At 37.3% G+C, this 19,778-nt stretch overlaps 1 protein-coding gene across 7 annotated transcripts in view; it reads left to right on the forward strand.

Moving 5' to 3' along the window:
* PGAP1 (post-GPI attachment to proteins inositol deacylase 1) overlaps nucleotides 1-19,778 on the forward strand; it is a 164,333-nt gene that overhangs the window by 21,316 nt on the left and 123,239 nt on the right. For 4 of the 7 annotated variants that reach the window (XM_061457107.1, XM_061457136.1, XM_061457151.1 and 1 more), the window contains 11 exons: nucleotides 36-102; nucleotides 973-1,081; nucleotides 1,462-1,500; nucleotides 2,651-2,744; nucleotides 3,391-3,481; nucleotides 3,696-3,893; nucleotides 5,982-6,114; nucleotides 7,275-7,325; nucleotides 8,564-8,784; nucleotides 9,145-9,249; nucleotides 10,093-12,621. In XM_061457107.1, coding sequence (XP_061313091.1) covers nucleotides 36-102; nucleotides 973-1,081; nucleotides 1,462-1,500; nucleotides 2,651-2,744; nucleotides 3,391-3,481; nucleotides 3,696-3,893; nucleotides 5,982-6,114; nucleotides 7,275-7,325; nucleotides 8,564-8,784; nucleotides 9,145-9,249; nucleotides 10,093-10,231 — 1,247 coding nt within the window. In that variant the 3' untranslated portion in view covers nucleotides 10,232-12,621. Of the gene's footprint in view, nucleotides 1-35; nucleotides 103-972; nucleotides 1,082-1,461; nucleotides 1,501-2,650; nucleotides 2,745-3,390; nucleotides 3,482-3,695; nucleotides 3,894-5,981; nucleotides 6,115-7,274; nucleotides 7,326-8,563; nucleotides 8,785-9,144; nucleotides 9,250-10,092; nucleotides 12,622-19,778 lie in introns of those variants that run through there. The other 3 variants (XR_009744037.1, XM_061457127.1, XM_061457118.1) reach the window with 3 other exon arrangements.

Genomic DNA, 19,778 nt, shown 5'->3' on the forward strand with positions numbered 1-19,778 from the left:
CTTCTTTGTGTTTTTTTAACTCTTTTCCATTTCAGAAAGAACACCTAGTGTTTACAGACTTCATATACCCTGGTCACATGAAGACTCCATAATTGTAGCAAAGTAAGGGCTTCAACAATTGTAACTTATTTCTTGATAGATTTTTGACGACAGATTGCATGCCACTGTAGTCATATTTCTGATGAGGTAACTTCTTCAGTTATGAGTTTGGCTTCTGCGTCTTTTCCTCATTTACTTTTCTGCCATTGTTGACAAGGTCATTTTGAATTTTCCCCAGAATAAGAATATATACTAATTCTTTGTTTAATAGTTCCCACTGATTTGCTCAAAAAGGAAGTCAGATTTGCTGGTCTGAAATTCTCTGCATAGTCTTCGACCCTTCATGAGTGGGGATTAGAGGCTGCTATGGATGCCGTCTTCTCCCTGTAAGCCAGGGTTTGGATTACACAGTAGCCCTAAATTGCTTCAGCAGCATAGTCCTGACAAAATCAAATGATATGGCTTGAAACATGAGTCACTTGTGAATCGCAGTTAAACAACCTGACTTTATTTTAGATAGTTGGAAAACTGCCTACCTTCAGGATACCTCCCTATTCCCCCCCCCCCCGCCCCGTCTTTTCTAACAGCTAATACTTGCAGGAAACTGAATTGTATTCTTGAGAATTGGCCTTCCTGTTCTTGTTACTCAGCATATTTACATGTTCTGTGAGGCAGTGTGTACAGCAATGCTAAACTTGTCTATTGTCATTAGTACCATGTTCATTATACCTTCATAGTTCAGGGAGCAGTGGACTGAGGATATTATGTAGTTCTTTGTGATAGGATAAACAAGTTCATTGTACCATTTTCCTCATAGCTTGTGGTAACGCTTGTGTAGTGAGTCTGCTTTATGTGCACTTTTTGAAGACTAAGGCGTGTTTGGGGTTTTTTTGATTGTAAGGACAACAGTTACAAATTGAGTTGTTGTTTCAGAATTCCATCTTCAACTGAGATTTCTGCAAAGCTGCATAGTGCTCAGCCTCAGAATGAGAACAGGGTTCCAGAGTTAAATATTTACTCTTCCTCAGACTGTCAGTACGAAGTGAGTAATACACATTTACTTTATAGCTAGTTCGAACTGCTATATAATTTTTGCATAATTCGGTCTTTAAATGTGTAGCTAATTAATCAAAATAAATACTAAAACAAATCTAAAGATGGGCTGTTTGGCCTTTTTGGAAATGGAGTGCATGTTCCAAGTATTGTGCAACAGCTGGAGCAGTATTGAAAGGTAGACTCATTTTCTAAGAAAAAACTGAAACATTTGGGTTTTAATAATAAGTAGTAAGTTGTTGTACATTTTAGTTATGGGATTGCTGTATTCTAATACTGAAATTGGCTTCTCAAAAATAAAAATATTTTTAATTATGCATACCATTGTGTAAACTAATAAAATATTTCTCTTTTTTGTCATTTATCAAGGTAATTCTGGAGACCTCACTTTTACAGGTTCTTGGGCAAGTAAGAAAACCTTCTACTACTAGACTGGTTTTTGTCAGTAGCATCTATATAAATTTTCCTTTCCTCCCTTCCCTCCTATGGCACTTCAGATTCCTTCCTGATGCCAAGAGGATCGTTATTCAACGATCGTTTCAAACCTTCTCACTTGTCAAGGCATCCCATCTGGATAAATGTCAGGGCTCAGTTTTCAGAGGAGCAGAAAAGCACTCAAGCTCTAAAGAGCTAATGGAAATGTTGAGCACTTGACTTTGTGGTTAGCAGAATACCTGCAAAGGGATGACGCTGTAGGTCACTTTCACTTTGTTGCCTGATGGGTCAGTAGTGTTAAAACTTTAAAATGTATTTGGCATCCACTAAGTATTGGGGATGGGGAGGAAGAGTCTTAAGTAAATACATATGCTCCTTCTCAACAAATTTTCTTTGGTTATCAATGAAGAATAGATTGCAACATTGATATCGGTAAAAATAGACCAGCCGCCTGCAGTTTCCTGAAATTGTAATGTATTTACATTACATTTGAATTGTGAAATGCAATTAATTTGCAAGCACCTAAGTGTAGTGCTAGGAATATTACTGACACATTTCTCTGTTTGAATGTATGCATTTATATGAAGGGCTTTTCGTTTGGTTGCTATTTTAGAAAAATCTGTGTTATTTGTACATTAATTATGACTAGGGACAGTGAAAGCCAGTTAAAACATACATGAAATTGCTTCCAAACATTCTTTACTGAAGAGCATATATATAATATATATATATATATATATATATATATATATATATATATGCAGGTTTTGCTTGGAAAGTGACCTTTTAATATTTTTGATTTATCTTACTGAAACACCATTAACATGGTACTGTTCCTGGAATTATAATTTTAATATTTATTTTGACTAGAAAAATAGCATTCATTTATAATTTGTTCATTAATTAAAATACATTTATGAGCGATCTGAGTATTTTCTATAGATAAGGGTAATTGCCAATTGTGGTGATCAGATACTTATGTATCTAAATAAGAAGCTATTTGAATCTTTTAAGAAAGTATTTCTAATTGTATTATCATGCTGGCTTCAAGATAGTATTTTTATGTGTGGTTTTCCTATATTTTTCTAGATATAAAAATTATCATTATATCCTTGTCTTTCAGCTTATAAGGTTCCATGCTGGTGCTCTTCCGGCCTATATTGTTTCTAATATTCTTCTTACTTATGGAGGACAATTGAGCACATTGGTATCAACAGGTAGCTTTGTAGAATCTTTTTCTTTTATCAAGTCTTTTTAGAGAAGTTAGCCAATTTATTGTTGAAAAACTAGCTGACTGTTGTGCATTTTTTAATCTAAGTATCATTGAACTTGTGCATGTACTTAGATCTATGTTCTTCAGTTCCAGGTTTTGTTGATAGTCCTTCTAGGTTGTGGTGTAGCAGAATATTTCCTTACTGTTTTACTCTGCTGTCCCTTCTTTGTGAATGATTACTGTTGCACAGTATGTTAGAATTAATGGAGATCTACTTAAATAATACATGTAAAATTTTAAAACATATTGTTAATATGCACAAAACACTTTATTTCATGCATGAAGATGAGAGTTGCAGACTAACTTTTAGACATCAGGCAAAATACATTTTTGTTTAAATTCAGGTGGTGTTCATACCAACACTGTAATCTCTCTAGAAGCTCTGGTGACGTATTACCTAAAATGGGCAATCTAGTGAATACAGGCCTTGATGATGAAGTATGCTGACTTGCAATACTGCTGTTAGAAAGTTATTTTGTTTTAAAGTAAACTTTCAAACCTTTGTCTGAATGTACTTTTTGTTATGTGCCTTCTTTGTTAAAATTCATGGCAAAATAATAACTATAGATGCTTTCTGTTCTTGATTCTAGGCCAGTGTTCAGACTTTTCCCTTGAACTAGTTAGGACAGCTAAACCCTACAAAGTAGAACCTCTTATAAGCATTGTTGTGTTTCTGCAGGGGTGAGTTTGCATAACTTATTTATTTAAAGCAGTTTCCAAACCAGAAATTTCAGTAAGAATATTGGTGGGGAGGAATAATATTTTATCTGTAGTCATTGTGATCACCTTGCTGTGATTTTGTTTGAAACACTGTTGGAGGAGGAATTGTTGACAGATATCTTACTGTAACAGCAATTGGAAATGAAAAGTAATACTGCTTTCATGTTTTTGGCAGGTTTAACTGGTTTAGAGAGAGATGGGAATCACTGTCACTACCAGAGGTGGATGCTGCTGTACTGAGCAGTCGGGATGCATGGTTCCCCCTTGTGTCCCTGATTCTATTTCTTTTTGGGACAGGCATTGCCTACTGGAGTGGAGTATTTTTCTCTACATCTCTGAGACTCTTCTCTTCACTATGGTTAACTCTGATGAGGTAAAACATTATTGTACTGTACAATTATGCTCTTTTAGCTGGTTGTGACCCTGTCAATTTTTTCTGTTTGCATCAGTGTGAATACTTGGGCATACTGAATCCTGCAATATATAGTTCATACCTGATTTTAGACATGTGGGTTTGTCATTGATAAGTACTAATGAAGCATGAATATTGCCCCATATTCCTTATTCCATGTTTCCAAAAAGGAATACAAATGGCTTTCTCATTTCTTTCACCAGCTGTTATAAAAGTGTTCAGTTTGGTTTTGAGGAAGGATTGTTGCAGAAGAAGCAACTGACCTGTTCTTTTCAGCAGCTCAAAAAATAAATGTATATAGTTAGAAAAGGGACTGTAAACACTGCAATCCACTCCTCATTATTTATAATTGGGTAAACTGCATTAAAGAACACAAAGAGGCTTGTAAAACAAAAACTTCTTGGATCTTCATTTCACTCCACAAGACATTAATCATGTTTAAGAACACTGGAATGTTTTTGTATCGATGAGTACTCAAATATGAAAGTGACTTTAAAAAAACAAGAAAAGATAAAAAAAATTTGAAGGAATAAATTAGTAAATTGGATAACATGCATGTTTGACTGTTCTGACACTAGTGAGAGTCTTCAGCTACATTTGAGTCAACTCTGTATCTCCAGAAAGTTGGTTGGGATGGACTTTACTCAGAAAATATCCACTAAATGAACTCTTTCTTTTTTCATTGCTAGCATTTCTGGTCTTATTCTACCAAATAATAGATGTGGTGTCAGCTGTTTCTTCTCAGCCACCTTGTTTTTAAATTACAGTGGATGCTTCAGTATTAGCTTTAAGTGACAAAATGATGAACTTCTAAATTTTGAAACAGCTCCCTCTTAATTTTTAAGGGGTTTGGCTCAATTCATACTTTCTTCATATAAGTTTTTGATTTCCTGCAAACCCCAAGAATGCCTTAGGCAGAGGCAGGAAAGTAGGATTTTTTGTGCTCACAGTAAGTCAGCTGGTTCATTTTGAAGTTCTAGTGCCTTACACAGTTCTAATGCCTTACACAGTTTTTTCATCCTCTCCTGAATTTTTTTTTGGGGAAAAAAAATAAACATTTATTTTCTACAAATCTCTCCAAAGTAGAGAGTATTCTCTTGACTTTTGTGCTGTATTCTGAAATGACCTGATGGGCCAGCAGCAAAGAATTTTTTTGTCCTTTTCAGCGAGCCTTTTTTTGTGGAGGGGGTTTGTTTCTATGTGGGTGGGTTATTTATTTGGTTTGGGTTTTTAATATTTATTGCAAAGGCTTTTAAAATTGTATTTTCCAATGCTTTTTCTGATCTCAATGCCTATTTTAATACTGGATATCCCATGAATGTCCAAGAAGTACAAACTTTTTCATAGTTCTATTGCACTTCCTCCCCACTGCATTCCCCTCATGGTCACACCTTCTCAGCTCATTTTGGTCATTTCAGATTCATATCTGCCTGTTAGTCATATCAGCTGGACCCCACAAACTTCAAATAAGCTTTTCTGTGTCTCGGACTATGAGTTAGCAGAAATTCCTGTCTGGGAAGAATGTTTGTCACAGAATTAATCTCTTGGAGATTTTCTGTTATATACTGTTTGTTGTATGATAACTGAATGCTGCAGTGCGGTAATGTGTCTATAGGAGTCACTTTTGTGATGCATCTGTGCAGCAATTAGATACTTTTCTCTTGGGCTGAACAGAAGAATTTGGTGACTGATCTAACTGCTGTCAGATCTGCTAACTGCAGATCTGTAGTTAGCATTACCTAATGTTTTATATTCAATGATAATTCCTCTATGTTGCCCAAATGAAGTAAAAATAATACATTGCAGACATACATTCTAGAATGCTTTTTTCAAGATAGTTTTGTTCGTTTAATATGAAAGTTTTTCTTGCAATTACTTTATGTAGGTGTTGGTATATGTGTTAAAATTTGTCTTTATTTTTCCTGTGTTTAATCAATATTCAGGAAAAATTGATTCTTTCCAGTCATTCATGAAACAGAATTATGTTTTATCTTTGTAGGTCTGGTGTTGTTGCAAAAGTGTAACAGCAGTTTTTGTTTCTTTTCATAGACCTCCTGTGCTTCAAAAAGATAAGTTGATTACACCCAGAAGACTCTGTGGGGCGTTATCCCTTGCTCTAGTTAGCTGGATCACTTGTGGTGCACTTGCTGTAGTCATTGTTTATCTTCAATACTTGTTTAAGGTACTGAAAGGCTAAACATTTTGAATTGAAAACTGAATTAAAAATTTAGTATGCTTTGAATTAACCCCATGTTAAAAGCAAAACTACAGATTACCATGGTTTGTGCTTAAAAGAAATGTTATTTGCATACTTGAAATGGGTCGGCTTTGAACTTATTAGACTTTTTTAATCTTGTAATTTTTAGAATTATTTTCCTTCTTTTGATAACACTTCTAAAGAAATGCACAGTCCCGTATGCCCACATATCATTGCAGTTTTTAACTTATGGGTAGGTAATGTTCTAAAATCAAAGACTAGTTAACTCCCTTGAAGAGAAACTTTAGCAAAGGTTTGACTTGATATGTTCTGTAGAATACTTTTTCTGTCTGTAAAGACTTCCCCCAAATCTTCATGGAGTAAAAGGAAGGAGGGTCTATATATTGTAGAACTAGGATAGTCTTATTTTATGTCTAATATAATCGTTTGTGTAGTGCCACGAAGATCCATATTTAGTCCCTGCCATTCAGTTTCCATGGTCTTCTTTGCATCAGAGCTGCTAACTTACCTGATTCACCCTACGGTTATATAGCTGTTAAATCAGCTACTATACTTAGCTACTAGGGGAGCATTGGAGCATGTGTCTGGAAGTAGGGGCACAAAGCAGAGCAACTTACAGGTGATCTGAAGCAGATAGGTGGCAGCTGAAAGCAGAGCCTGAGGAACAGTGCTATCTCTAATTGAGCTCTCTGTGACACAAGGTTACCCTGTGAAGGATGTCCCCATGCTGACAATACTTGCCCTTCTGCAGTAAATCTGATATGGTTCCTGTGTGGCCCATTTATGGGTTTCTGCAGAAAGTGAAGTAGAACTGAATTAGCAGGAGGAGGTGATGAGTATGCCAGTTTTTCTACTCTGTATTCTCTGTTGAGCACAGTGAAAGGGGAGAAAGCAGAGCAGCTTAAGTTTTCTCTCTGTGCTTGGAAATCCTTCTTTAATAGAGCACTTTGGGTACCGCTGATAAAAAAGGCAGAGGGAATTCTTGTTTTGCAGCTCCACTGGGACCCTGGAATCATCTAACTATAAAAAGAGACAAAAACTAACCCCATTTTTCTTTTTTTCTTCTAACTATGGCTTTTGTGTGAAGAAGCATTATTAAGAAAGCTGAACTGTTTGTTTTGCAGGTTATAAAACTGCACATGAATGTAAAAGCAGAACAAAACACGCTCAGTGGGGTAGGTCTGTTTCCTCTTCAGAACTGTGACCAAAAATTGCCTGGCAAACCTATGAATTATGAATTGTTATCATCTTGCCTTGGTGCAGTATTAAGTTGTGCTGTGATGACTGGATGGCTGTAGTTTACTTACTGTGTGCATAATGTGAAAGAAAAGCCAGGGCATGAGTAGCCTGTTCCATTGCATGTGACCATGGCATTCCCTGTTCAAGATCACTGCAGTGCAAACTTGTCTGAAGTATCTTTAAGAAAATTTAATCTATGAATACATACAGAGCAACAATGGTTTTTGTCTAAATGTTGGGGTTTGATTATGCATGTCTTACCTAAAAGAAGAATTTCTAGGTAACGTCTATACTAAAGGTACATACTTTTTTTTTCCAGATAGGTAGTTTGTGGAGTTTAGGGGGATTTTTTTAACTGGGAGATGACAAATACGACTTATTAGATGGCTATGGGCTGCAATATATTTTGGAGCTGTTTAAAAAGAAGCATTGAGATTTCATGCACTGTGAACTTAGTTTCTTTTTTCCAGTTACTTTAAGGTGTAAGATCTACGATGTAAGCAGGTGTGGATATAAGCATTTAATACCTACCTGTTATTTTTTGCAAACATAGAACATAGTTTAAAAAAACAGTCTGCCAGAAAAAGTTGTTGATAGTTTTCTATGGTTTTCTTTGAGTGGCTTTTGTGTGTTTAATTTTAAATCCTCTCTTTCCCTTCTTCCCTGTCCATATAGTTTTGTTTTGTTTCATTTGTGTGGTTTGGGGTTGTTTTGGGTTTTGTGGTTTTTTTTTTCTGTTGGAATACAGCATCTGCCAACTCATTAGTTTATCTATGTTATTTATTCCTACAGCTGGTATTTTACTTCTTGTTGCAGTTGCATTACCTCCTGTATCTTTTCCCATGAATGATCATCTGTGATTTTTCACCGGCGTGCTTTATTACTCCTTTTATTCTGTTCTTCCTCCATCCAGAAACTCCATTTCTTATCACTGCATTGTCAGGGCATCTCCACTTTCTATTATTTTCTTCCAAAGACATATAAGCTATAAGTGCATGAGAAATTTCTGTATAAATCTAGATGCTTTAAATCTAAACTATTGAACTTTTGTTTTTTGAGGCATAAACTGCAAATTTTCTTCTTAAAATGGAGGTGGTATGATACTGTTTTGATAGCTTTTCCCTCCTCCCTGTTCTTACAAGTCATGATTTTGACTTCTGTCTTTTATTTTCAGGATTCAGGCTGCTCAAAAGAAACTTCACAGAACTCCAGGATACACACAGTCAAAAACCAGAGTTCAGTGGACAGTATTCCAGAAGCAACACAGTCTCTTTCCAGCAGTACCATTGCTGAAGCTGTTAACAGTCTTAAGATGCATGTTACAATTCTCAATTTATTCACATGGATTGTGCTGCTCAACTTGCCATCCTTAATTTATTGGTTAAAAAATCTCAGGTAACTTCTTAAATTGCCAGTAAGGTTGAAGAAAAGAATATGAAACTTGGAAGATAATAAAAAATGCTAACATTTGACTCTTTACATGATCAGCTACCTTATAATTAACAGAACTCTTTGATATTGTAATTGGATTTTTTTTCTACACAATCTGATTTATGTTATGGTATAAGTAGGTGTTAAGTGAATCAATGATCCATTGAAGAAAGTAATGCTTCAGAAAGGATTTAAAATCTGGCTGCAATTCCATATGTATTTCATGTGTGTGTGTTGTTATCAGCACATGCTTGTTCTCAAGTCGTTTTTTTATTTGGAAGCCTAGCTTAGAAATAACATGCTTTTTAAACTGTTTCTTTGCAGGTACAATGTTAAACTTGATCCTGATCCGTGTAGATCTACAGCTATTATCATCACATGCATTTTAGAAATTCTCATGAATTCAAGTTCCTCTGAAGTGAAATCAAGGTATTGTATGTAGCCTAATCTCCAGTTTTTGTTTCCCTGCTTTGTTCTTACTACTTCATTTGTGTGATAAAAGTTAATTTATGCTGCACAGACATATAACTGTTCAGCCTACACAGAGATTCATCAACTTGTATGGTTAAATCTTAAAGACTAAATAAAATGCATGCAAATTACCTGTAGTTTACCCAACCTGAGAAAATCATCTCTGTTTACCACATGGACTTAAATGAAGTATTTGCTATCTGAACCATCGATCACAAAAAGTCTTCTTTAACTGTGACTTTTTCATTCATAATTCATTGAATCCTTCCAAAGGATACAGAATCCTAATGCATTTAGCAGTGGTTGTCAAAATGTTACAAGGAAAAGTGGATTCTAAACCAGTATACTTAAGTTCTGTGACTCCTCTGTATGGACACACTTGTGGAAGGAAATGTGCTTTCTACTGGATTAGTAAGTTTTGAGCTCTTGTTTTTGTTGACAGTAATAGTGTTTCTTGTTCAGATATACAATTAGTCAGTGCCTCATGAAAGACAATGAATAATAACCAATATAGTTTATCCTCTTGACCAGTACCTGTTAATACAAATGATGTAAAACATTAAATCTTTGTCTTCTTTCTAAATGAATATATTTTTAAATTACATTTTATCAGTCTTTTGGAATAATTTTTCTTTCTTAGGCATGTTGTTATTGCCAGTTAGACCTATTTGTTCCCTTATTAAAAATTAACAAAGTCTTGAAATCTAGAAATTACTTTTCAAAAGAAAGTGAAACATGGTATTTGAGTACCTTCTGCATATGTGGCTACAAAACTGGCAATTTTTCTTTATATTCTTACAGTAAACTCTTGAAGATCGTAGCCAAAGTTCCACTTCCCTTGTCTGTTGCGATGCTGGCCTTTGGACGAATGCATTTATACAAAGTACCAGACTTCGTGACTTTTTTTCTTCTTCTACACGTGCTGTGTTGTGTTGTGTAACATTTGTTATGCATAGAAAGAACAGCGCAGCCCAGAAACTGATCATTGGAGATGAGGCAAATTTCAACAAAGGAATGCCTAGGTCAATACCATCCTTAGTTTACATTCTATGGGAAAGGGGACAGAACTGTGAATCTTTATGGGAAGTTTGTGGTTCTGTTCATGTTGCTTAGAAGTTTTTTCATGGTGTTTATTTCCTGACTGTGAAAAGTAAGTTAATTAACTGTTGTGTCTAAGCACATAAATCGTATCAGTGTAACATCTTGGTACTGTTAGCCTTGTAGACACTCTGGTATTTAACTACACTTCTTTGCTGAAATGGACTTTTTTTTACTCACTATGCCATACAGTGCATATGTTCTGAACTTGCATCTCTTGCAGGTCTAAATTATGCTGGTTAAAACTCAACACATTTCAAGCACACTGTGACTATCACAAAAACTACACAACCAAGTATACTTTCAATCATTTTATGTTACATTTAAAAGCTGCCACAGTTGTGACTAGACAGACTAGAATGTACTGCTTATTTAAAACTGTTATTTCTATCAGATCATTTGTTCAATCAGTATGAATTGAACATTTGTGAGATTATTGGAAGTCTTACACATTTTACTTTTCGTGAGAGAACAACAATATTCTGTGTAGCTTTCTATTCAGGAAGGATACCAGCAGATTCATAAATAATTTGCTGTAATGTTGTTTTAAAACATTGTCAGTTTTCTCTGGAATTTTGTCAATTCTGAAATCACTCCTTGGACCTTGTCCATATGTAGAAGCTAGCAAACGCTGAGGTATGGTGTGTTTTTATGGTGCAGTTGCTGTAAACACACTGTTTCCAAATAGACAAGGCAGGGCTTTTTTCCTCTTCTCAATCAGCTGTCTCATAACAAATATCCATACATGAAATTAATATGAAATAGTTAACAACAACTCATGCCCTGCCATACAGTGCTAACTTCCTCATGTGAACAAACAATTAATAGTGGGAAAAACTGACCATAATTTTTAGCTCTGTATAAAGTATTAGTGCCTAGATGCTACAGTGACTGCCATTTATAACAAATCCTAAAATACCTTTGTGTAAGGAATTCTGTCCCCTGGGTTTGTGTTTTGCCAACAGAAGAAATCTCAGTAGCCATTAGGTGATAATGATGCATTGATTTTGCATAGAGATGAGCCTACTACTTGCTTCTGCATTAGCTGTCTCAGCTCTGTCCAAGATAGCTGCTATCTTCATATGGAAATATTAGATTACATGAATAATAAGAGGAAATCTGCTACCTGCAGTCAATCAAGTATGTTCTTGATACAGTAGTACAGCCAGCCTGACCCATTAATTTTATGGTATCTCATTAATCTTGCCTGAAGTGCCTCAGTTAGTTCTAGTGTGTTGTTAGGGTCAATGAATTTGAGATGGCTGGAAAGAATTTGAACAGTAACTTTCTGAAATGAAGGACAAATGTGAAGTAAGCATGTGTTTCGTGTGCTTATATGCAAGTCAGCAGTTCAGATTATCGCTAAGTCATTCAAACTGCTTTAACTGTGTAGAACTTCTGTAGTTAACCAGACCACTGTCACTGCTATCAGTAATCTGTGTGCTGGTATTCTGGTCTTAACCTGTTTTAGAAAAGGTTAGATTATACATAGTGTCTATAAATGGGAAAAGTTATTTCAATAGATTATATCTTGATACTTTGTAGTCAAATGTATGCTACAGTATATGTATGTAAGATAATTTGTGTCTAAATATACTTGTAGCGAAATCCACCAGTTGGTTTAACTTAATAATTGCTGTTCAGACATACAAGAATAGAGTAGCTATTCTACTTTCAAGTAGCTGTGAATGAAAGATGGTGGCAGCACTGCATCGGGGCTGGTAAAAGGCTGTCTGTGAAAGGATCTGATTTCTGTGAATGATAATTTTCCTTGGCCTTCACGATAGTTTTGGTTTACAACTGTATATACCACTGATTTTGTTTTGTCATTTTAATGGACTCTTTATGCACAAATGCATTTGTTGTTGTTTGTAGAACAAAATAATAATCAGAATAAAGAGAGCAGACGGTTCTCTCTGAGAGCTTAGGTGTCTGATCCCAACTAAATTTTCTGTATAATCAGAGGAGGGGGATAGGCTTAGAGCAAGCCCAGAGAACAATTAATCCCCTTCTGAGAGAGGATGCCTAGTTGCCATTCTGAAAATGCAAGAGTTTGCAACAGTCTGAAATTGTTTTTCAGGTAAAATATACTGATTGATTGTTACTACTTTTGGAGAAGAGACTTCTGTTATGTGAATGTCTGGTTCTGCCACTGTTTGTAATTATAATCGCTGCAGAAACATAGGCTAAACCAATATAAATACTTCTAATTGTGTATATGAGGAAGTGTAAGTATCCCTTATTATGAGTGGGCTGCATCTATAAAACAGCTTTGGCAAATATATTGTAATGTGTCTTAGTACCTTTAATTAATATTCCAGTTTCTGCTTTAAATTTTAGATTATCTAGACTGTGTGGGAGAAGATTGAGACCCAAATTAACTTGTAATGGATTAGACCTCTGCTCTGGAAGGGGAGATTTCTATTATCATGCAAACCCAAATTCTGTTGTTCTCCTTCAGAAGTTACAGTATTAATTTGGCAGACCCATTGTTCTTTATCCATGTGGATGTTCATCACATTTAGATGGAAATTATGCCACATAAACATTTAGGTTGAGATTAAGCCACTATTTTCTTCTCTTGTACCTCTTTCTAATTTTTTATAAGCTATCAGAAACAGAATTTTAAAAAAAAGAAACAGGTAAGAACTTAGAGTACCAAATGTCACTGATTTTAGGTACAGCATATATGTACAGCAGCATCTTTCTTTGGCAGGGGCAGAGGGAGATTCAATAAGAAGCTTTAGTGACATCTCCATACACTGAATTGCTCTTGAAGTCTGTAATATTTTCTGGCTGATATGATCGAACGTGTTCATCATAGTCTTATCACACTGCAATCATTATAGCTACATCTATAGCTAACAGTTTATAAAAGGTCTGTATTTTTCTGGTGAGGAAAAACCATTACCTCTTAACTGAATTACCAAATGTACCTTGAAACTGAGTGAATGAATGTTGCCCAAAAGTGATATTTTCAGTTTTGATTTAAAAGTTGGTTGCAGTATGTCATGTTTCAGCATTGTGTTAAAAGGGGATTGTTTTGGGGGGCTTTGTTTTGTTTTGTTTCAAAAAAAAAATTGCAGTAACTGAAATACAAGTTAATAATATTCCTCAGAGTTATGCTCTCATTTTGTGGTTTTGAGTGAGCTGATGCATGTAGCAATTAATTCCAAAACATTAATTTGCAAAGTTTTAAAACAAATAACAAAACCCTAAACAAGGCAATAGTAATATATCACAGAAGACAGAGACAGCTTGTGTGTCTAAGTGAGCTTTTCGACTGTACCTAAGGTCAGCATTTAAAAATAATAAAATATATTGATACTTAAACACACCAAAAAGCATTGTTGCATATATCAGTGTTTAATTCGCAGTCTAATTTTCCGTGTGTTTGCTAGTAACAAGGTTAAGGACTTGTTACTTAACTTTTGACAGGACAGAATGAAGTCAATTATGTGCTGTGAATAAATGTAGACATGTGAGAAGCTTTCATTAGATTAAGCTTATTTCAATACACTAATGGGTGTATTTAGACTTTTGTCTTATTTATGCCAAGGAAGAAGACACGGATATTTACAGACCATCAATACTCTGAGTTACTGAAAATGTTTTTGTAAGTGGTTATAGTGTCTGTACGATAATTGTACTGCTGTTTTAAGTCACTAAACTACTAGAAGACTGATGGCTGTAAACCAGACTAAATTCTAATGCTAATTTTCTACTTCATAATGAATGTTAGTCACTTAATTTACAGCTTTGACTCTTTAAATTTTTTTTTTTTTACTCTGAGAGATAATCAGGCTAGCTTGTATAAGCACTTGGCACTGTACTGTAAAAGGTTTTTAAACTTTCATCACCATTCCTTTAGGAGAGACATACTTTTGTCACCAAAGCTAGATGTTGCTCTTGTATACCTCTGGAAATGTGTGCGGATGACAATTGAAAGCAGATTCAGTTTTATGTTAAAGTCAAATAGTTTTTCTACCTTTTTTTTAAAGCCAGATCCTTAAACTAGTATTCGTAACAGAATCCTTAAAATCTCTAAAAGTTTATTTGAAAACCTTTTACAAATACTATGTTTTCTGATGTATATTCTTACTTATGGAAGAATGTATTTAAAGCTTTTAATCAGCTCACTTATCTTAAAGCTCAAACAAAATCTGTATGTTTCATCTCGTTAATAAACATTACTGCTTTAACAAATAAAGTTTAAGCATTTAAGGAGAATGTTCTATAGCTTTTACTTAAGTAGACCTGAGCACCTCAATTTTTTAGGTATCTAAGCATGTAACTGCCTTAAATTACATGCTTATTACCTTGTAGCATGAAAACCTGATTCAAAGTTGTGATGTTTTGACTTCAATTTCACTGGGTCTCCCTCTGAATTCTTAAATGCAGACAGATTTTGCTACACATGCTGTCCTAAACAAATCTGGTAAGCCTCTCTGCAGTTATTGGCAGGTTGTGGTCTGGATCCTGCAGGAATCTGTGTGGTATTGGAGCTAATTTTGTGCCTGTGAAAGTCAGGAATGGCACACACAAACTTTTTATTTGGTGGCATATCATTCCAGTTCCTCCTTCTGTATGCAACTGTCCTTGGTCTGCAGTATCATTCTGCTGTGGTAAACTATAATGTCACAGTAATAGTAGCGACCATGACTGCCTTAGTGAAGATACACAGCAGCTGTTCTGTAGGCTGTTGTTCTGCTGTAGGCTGTTGAAGTTTTGCATGTTTGTTGAAATACCAGCAAAGACTCTTTTTCCCTCCAACTTCAATCATTTCAGGGTATACATAAAGTATTAAACATGCAAGTGTGTTGATGTTTGGTTTTATTAAATTTTAAGTGCCCTACTTTGGGCTCTATTCAGAATCCAGGCTTCAGTATTTTCCACTTACGTCACTTTGAGTGTGAAAACAGTATTCGAGACTGCAGCACCTGACAACTGAAATATTTTACACATAGTAGACACGACACATATAATTACAGTGCCAGACCAAAACTGAAATGTGAAATTCCTCACTGTGACTTGAAACTGGTAGCTTTCTAGAGCAAACAAAAGTACTGTGCCTTAAACCAGTAAATGAATACACTCTTAACTGTAGCCTGTGGGCTTCTGTAGCCTTATATTCAGTTTTTGAAATTGACCAAAAATATTTGTGTGGATCATACTGAAACTTGATTTGGGGAAAATACTCTTAAAAAATTATCTTAATCCCCTTTTACACTTACAGAAATGAAGATTTATGACAAGTCCAGTATATTTGTGGTTTGGAATCACACCAATCCAAATTATAAAGCTTTAGCTAACCTTAGTTTCTCAAGTCAAAAAGAGACAAAAAGGAACTAAAATGTCTCAGATATCTGTCTCGACTTCAAAGTCTGTGTGTCAAATTATTTTTCAAACATTTGTTCTTCAGTTTTGATTTTGACCCCACCCCATATTGGTACTATATAATCCCGAGTCTTGAATAAAGATGCCATCTCAAAGCTTATCATTGAACTGTGGCATATTTAGATATGCACGGAGACTGCTTGCATGTCAGCTGATCACAGTAATTGGTTGAAGCAGTACAAATCCAAGTTATTAACCTTCTTTCACTGAGAACTAACTTGACCCTGGCTGCCATGATGCTGCTGTTGCTGTGGCACAGCAGATAACATGCATTTTTGGTCTTCTCTGCTACTTCTTTCTGTATGTTAATTTAACACTCTTAAAAACTCTTGTCCTGGTCACCTAACTTTCTCTTCTTTCTTTTGTGATGATGTTTCAGTAATCCTAACCACTGGTGAGTTTTTAGCTACAGGAATAGAGGAACAGTCTAGTATTAAAATCACTGAGAGGGCAGAGCTACCTTTAAGGCGATTAAATATATAATTTAATCATATATGGTGATTAGTCTAGAAAAGCTGTGTAACCTAGGCCTAGCAACATGATTCCCTACTTAGCTTTTAGTTGTTTTTCCAAGCACCAAGTCAGAATAATGTTGGCCAAAATACCTGGTTTGGGTAGTTTGATGGGAGGGAGGGTGCTGTTGTTTGGTTGGTTTTGTGAGGACTTAAAACTTCAAAGAACACAGATTTCATAAATTGTGTTTATTATTATTAAATTACATGAGTTTCCCAAAAATTACATTTTTGGGAAAAATCAGTTCACAAGCAGCCTGTCTTACATATTTTTAACTCTTCCCCTGCTTTCAGCAAGCGTAAATCTGATGTTGTAGGTGGAACGAACTCTTAACGGTTACATGTTTCTAGAGATGCTGACAGCGTCTTCGCTGTAAATGTTTGAATAATGCTATAATAAATGATTGTGCTTATTAAAATGTTTGTAACTGAATTCTTAAATACAGATCATACAATGTGTGATGAGCTTTGGCAAAGTCCTTGTCTGTGTGAAGCTGACAACCTTGGAGAATAGCTGCCTTCAGCTAATGTTGAAACTGCAGAAAGTGGAAATCTCAGCATCTTTAAAAACTGTGCTTTTAGAAGCTGGTACTTTTTGCTGAAGCTGAGGGTAACTTGAGTGGGAGCTACTCTGGTATGTTTGTATTTTGTTTGGTGGTTTCCCTGTCTACAGTGTATACTTCACATTTTTTTACTTGTCTTTTTTTTACCTAAGTATGCATGACTAAAAAGAGCACTGTATAGCATATGCTCTGCTAAACAAACACTTCTGTATATTTTTGTGTGGTGTTCTGACATGATTGCATTAATACAAATGGTTGTAATTCACAAAAAATGCCACTTACCTCTCATACTCTGTGGAGTGTTGTGGATGTTACTTGTACTTCTGTTGTACAAACACTAATGAGTGTTGTGATGAATGTTTGTTTGCCTTCAGTCTTTGCTCAGGTACTCATGTGGAGCAGTTTGGTGCTTTTCCTTCCCTTGGGATTCTACGCAGAAAATAAAAACAGTGAATAAAAGAGCATGGTGATTAGAGCAGTACTTTTAAGTCACAGACACTTTTTTCCCCCATCTCAAATAGAGTACAATAAAGGTCATCCCTGATGAAACCTGTCTTAATGTCTTCCTTCATGCATATTATACGTGCCTTGCTATCATGAATCAGTAATGCAATAAGATGGAAAATGTTTGGTGAATAATATAGTTTATATAGAGCAATGTGTATAAAACTTGTTCTCAGCTAAACTAATTGGTTTTAGATTTTTTACCTTCTTGAATTAACTTGCATGAAACTGAACAAACAGTGCTACATGCATCTTCAGCTTCAGTGCAGTTTCATTCAAACACACATGAACATTACCATGCCATAAGGGCTAGATAATTAGTGCAGCCACTTGCAAAAGATTCCATTTACTGACTATGTGTGTCTATATACTTAATTTGTCAAGAAGACTGTCCTGGGTTCAGCAGTAGCAGTCATGTTTCTCCTCCTTGGTAGCTGGTGCAGTGCAGTGTTTTGACTTTCGGCTCGGGAACAGAGCTGATAGAGATGTTTTGGTTTGGCCAAGGACTTTGTGAGCCTCATGCTCTGCCAGGGAGGAGGGGAAGCTGGGAGGAAGCAGAGACAGGACACCTGACCCAAACTGACCAAAGAGCTATTCCATACCACAGCACATCATGCCCAGGATGTAACTGGGAGTTAGCCGGAAGGGCTGGGAGACTGCAGGGTTGGAGGAGGTATCGGTCGGAGCTTGGTCAGGCTTGGGGGGCGAGTTATCGGTCAGCTGGTGCTGAGGTGTTGTATTCTCTTCCCTTGTTATTTCCTTTATCATTATTATCATTGGTGGTAGCAGTAGTGATTTGTGTTATACCTTAGTTACTAAACTGTTCTTATCTCAACCCGTGGGAGTTGCATTCTTTTGATTCTCCTCTCCGTCCCTCCGAGAGCAGGGGGAGGGCAAGAAAGGGGGGGAAGTGAGCGAACGAATTACCTGACTGGGTTTAAACCACGACAGTTCTTTTTGGCGCCCAACGTGGGGCACGAAGGGTTGAGATAACGACAGATCTGACTGGATTAATAGTCATTCTGCACAATGCTGATTTATTGGCTCTCAGAGTTGTTCTTCTTGATCTCACAGCTTCAGACCGTTGTAACTTACGTAGAGCCAGTATTTGCTGTGATAGTGTTTATCAAGTGTGGGGCTTGGGCTAAGGTTCTTGCCTCACTGTGCTTTATGGCAATGGCTTGTAATACGGGTGGGCTCCAGCAGCAGGGCGGGACGGACGTGGCCGTGGACTTGTACCTGGCCGTCCGGCTGCTCTTCACCGTCCTGGCCCTCACCCTACTCTCCATCTTCGTGAGGCTGCGGGGAACTGAGGGGGAGCGGTCCCGGGAGCCGGCGGCTGCTGAAGCGGCCCGGGAGAGCGGCCCCGGGGACCAAGCGGCGGCGGGAGCGGGGCCGGAGGCCGCGAGGGGACGGCTGCCGGTGGAGGAGGTCGGGGCGGTCGAGGAGCAGAAGGAAGCGGCTGCCGAGCAGCGGGATAAGGCGGCGGAGGAGCCGAGCCCCGCGGAAGAGCCGAACCCCCCGGAGGAGCCAAGCCCCGCGGAAGAGCCGAGCCCCGCGGCCGAGCCCCGCCCTGAGACGGCCGAGAGCATCCCCTGGAAGCCGCCCGCCGAGCCCCAGGAGGATGCCGGAGACCACGCAGCATTTCCCAGCAAGGCAGAGGAGGAAGAGCTGGACTCAGGAAAAGAGAAGCTGGCGGTGGGAGAGCCGGCAAGCACAGCAGCTACACCAGCCCCAGTGACAAGCACAGCAGCATCGTTTGAGAGTTCTGAAGGCTCTGAATGGCCTTTGGGTACCCTTGGGACCTGCCTGCTGATTGTGATGGGGATCAGCATGTTGGCACACACACAGACTGTGTTCTACCCACAACCATTTTGTCTGATCTCAAAAGTTAAGCAGAGTCAGGTTTGGGTCTTGTCTGGGGTTAGACAACAATATAGGGGGACCAAGAGATTTTCCCCAAGGCTGGAGAGTCATGAGTGGCAGGGTGTGTGGGACAGTATGGGCAAGTATCTAGTCCACTGGGCCCCTCCAGTGCTTTGGAAGCATCGGAGATGGAAGGCAGCTGTATGGAGTCCCCAGCAACAAGCTGCAGAAACTGCTGAAGGGGACAGTGAATTATTTTAAGCCTGGTGGGCCCATGGCACTTCACGCCACCAGAGCAGAGATGCAACACAGAGATGGACTCATGATCGAGGGGTGGACTTAACAATGGACACTATTGCCCAGGTTATTCACGAGTGTGAACACTGCACACAGTCTCTCCTGCACTGGAAGACTGTTACAAGAGATGGAGCCTGACATGGACCAGATGGACGCAGCAGCTTTATAGGGACTGGTCCATGCACTAAGATAAGAGTGCACCGAGATAAGAGTGATGGTATATTGAAAATGTGGGATCTGAGCATGACAT

This window comes from Pezoporus flaviventris, unplaced genomic scaffold (genome assembly GCF_033815535.1).
Source record: "Pezoporus flaviventris isolate CSIRO_AGI_PZ_B2104156 unplaced genomic scaffold, CSIRO_AGI_Pfla_v1 ptg000001l, whole genome shotgun sequence".
NCBI lineage: Eukaryota > Metazoa > Chordata > Aves > Psittaciformes > Psittacidae > Pezoporus > Pezoporus flaviventris.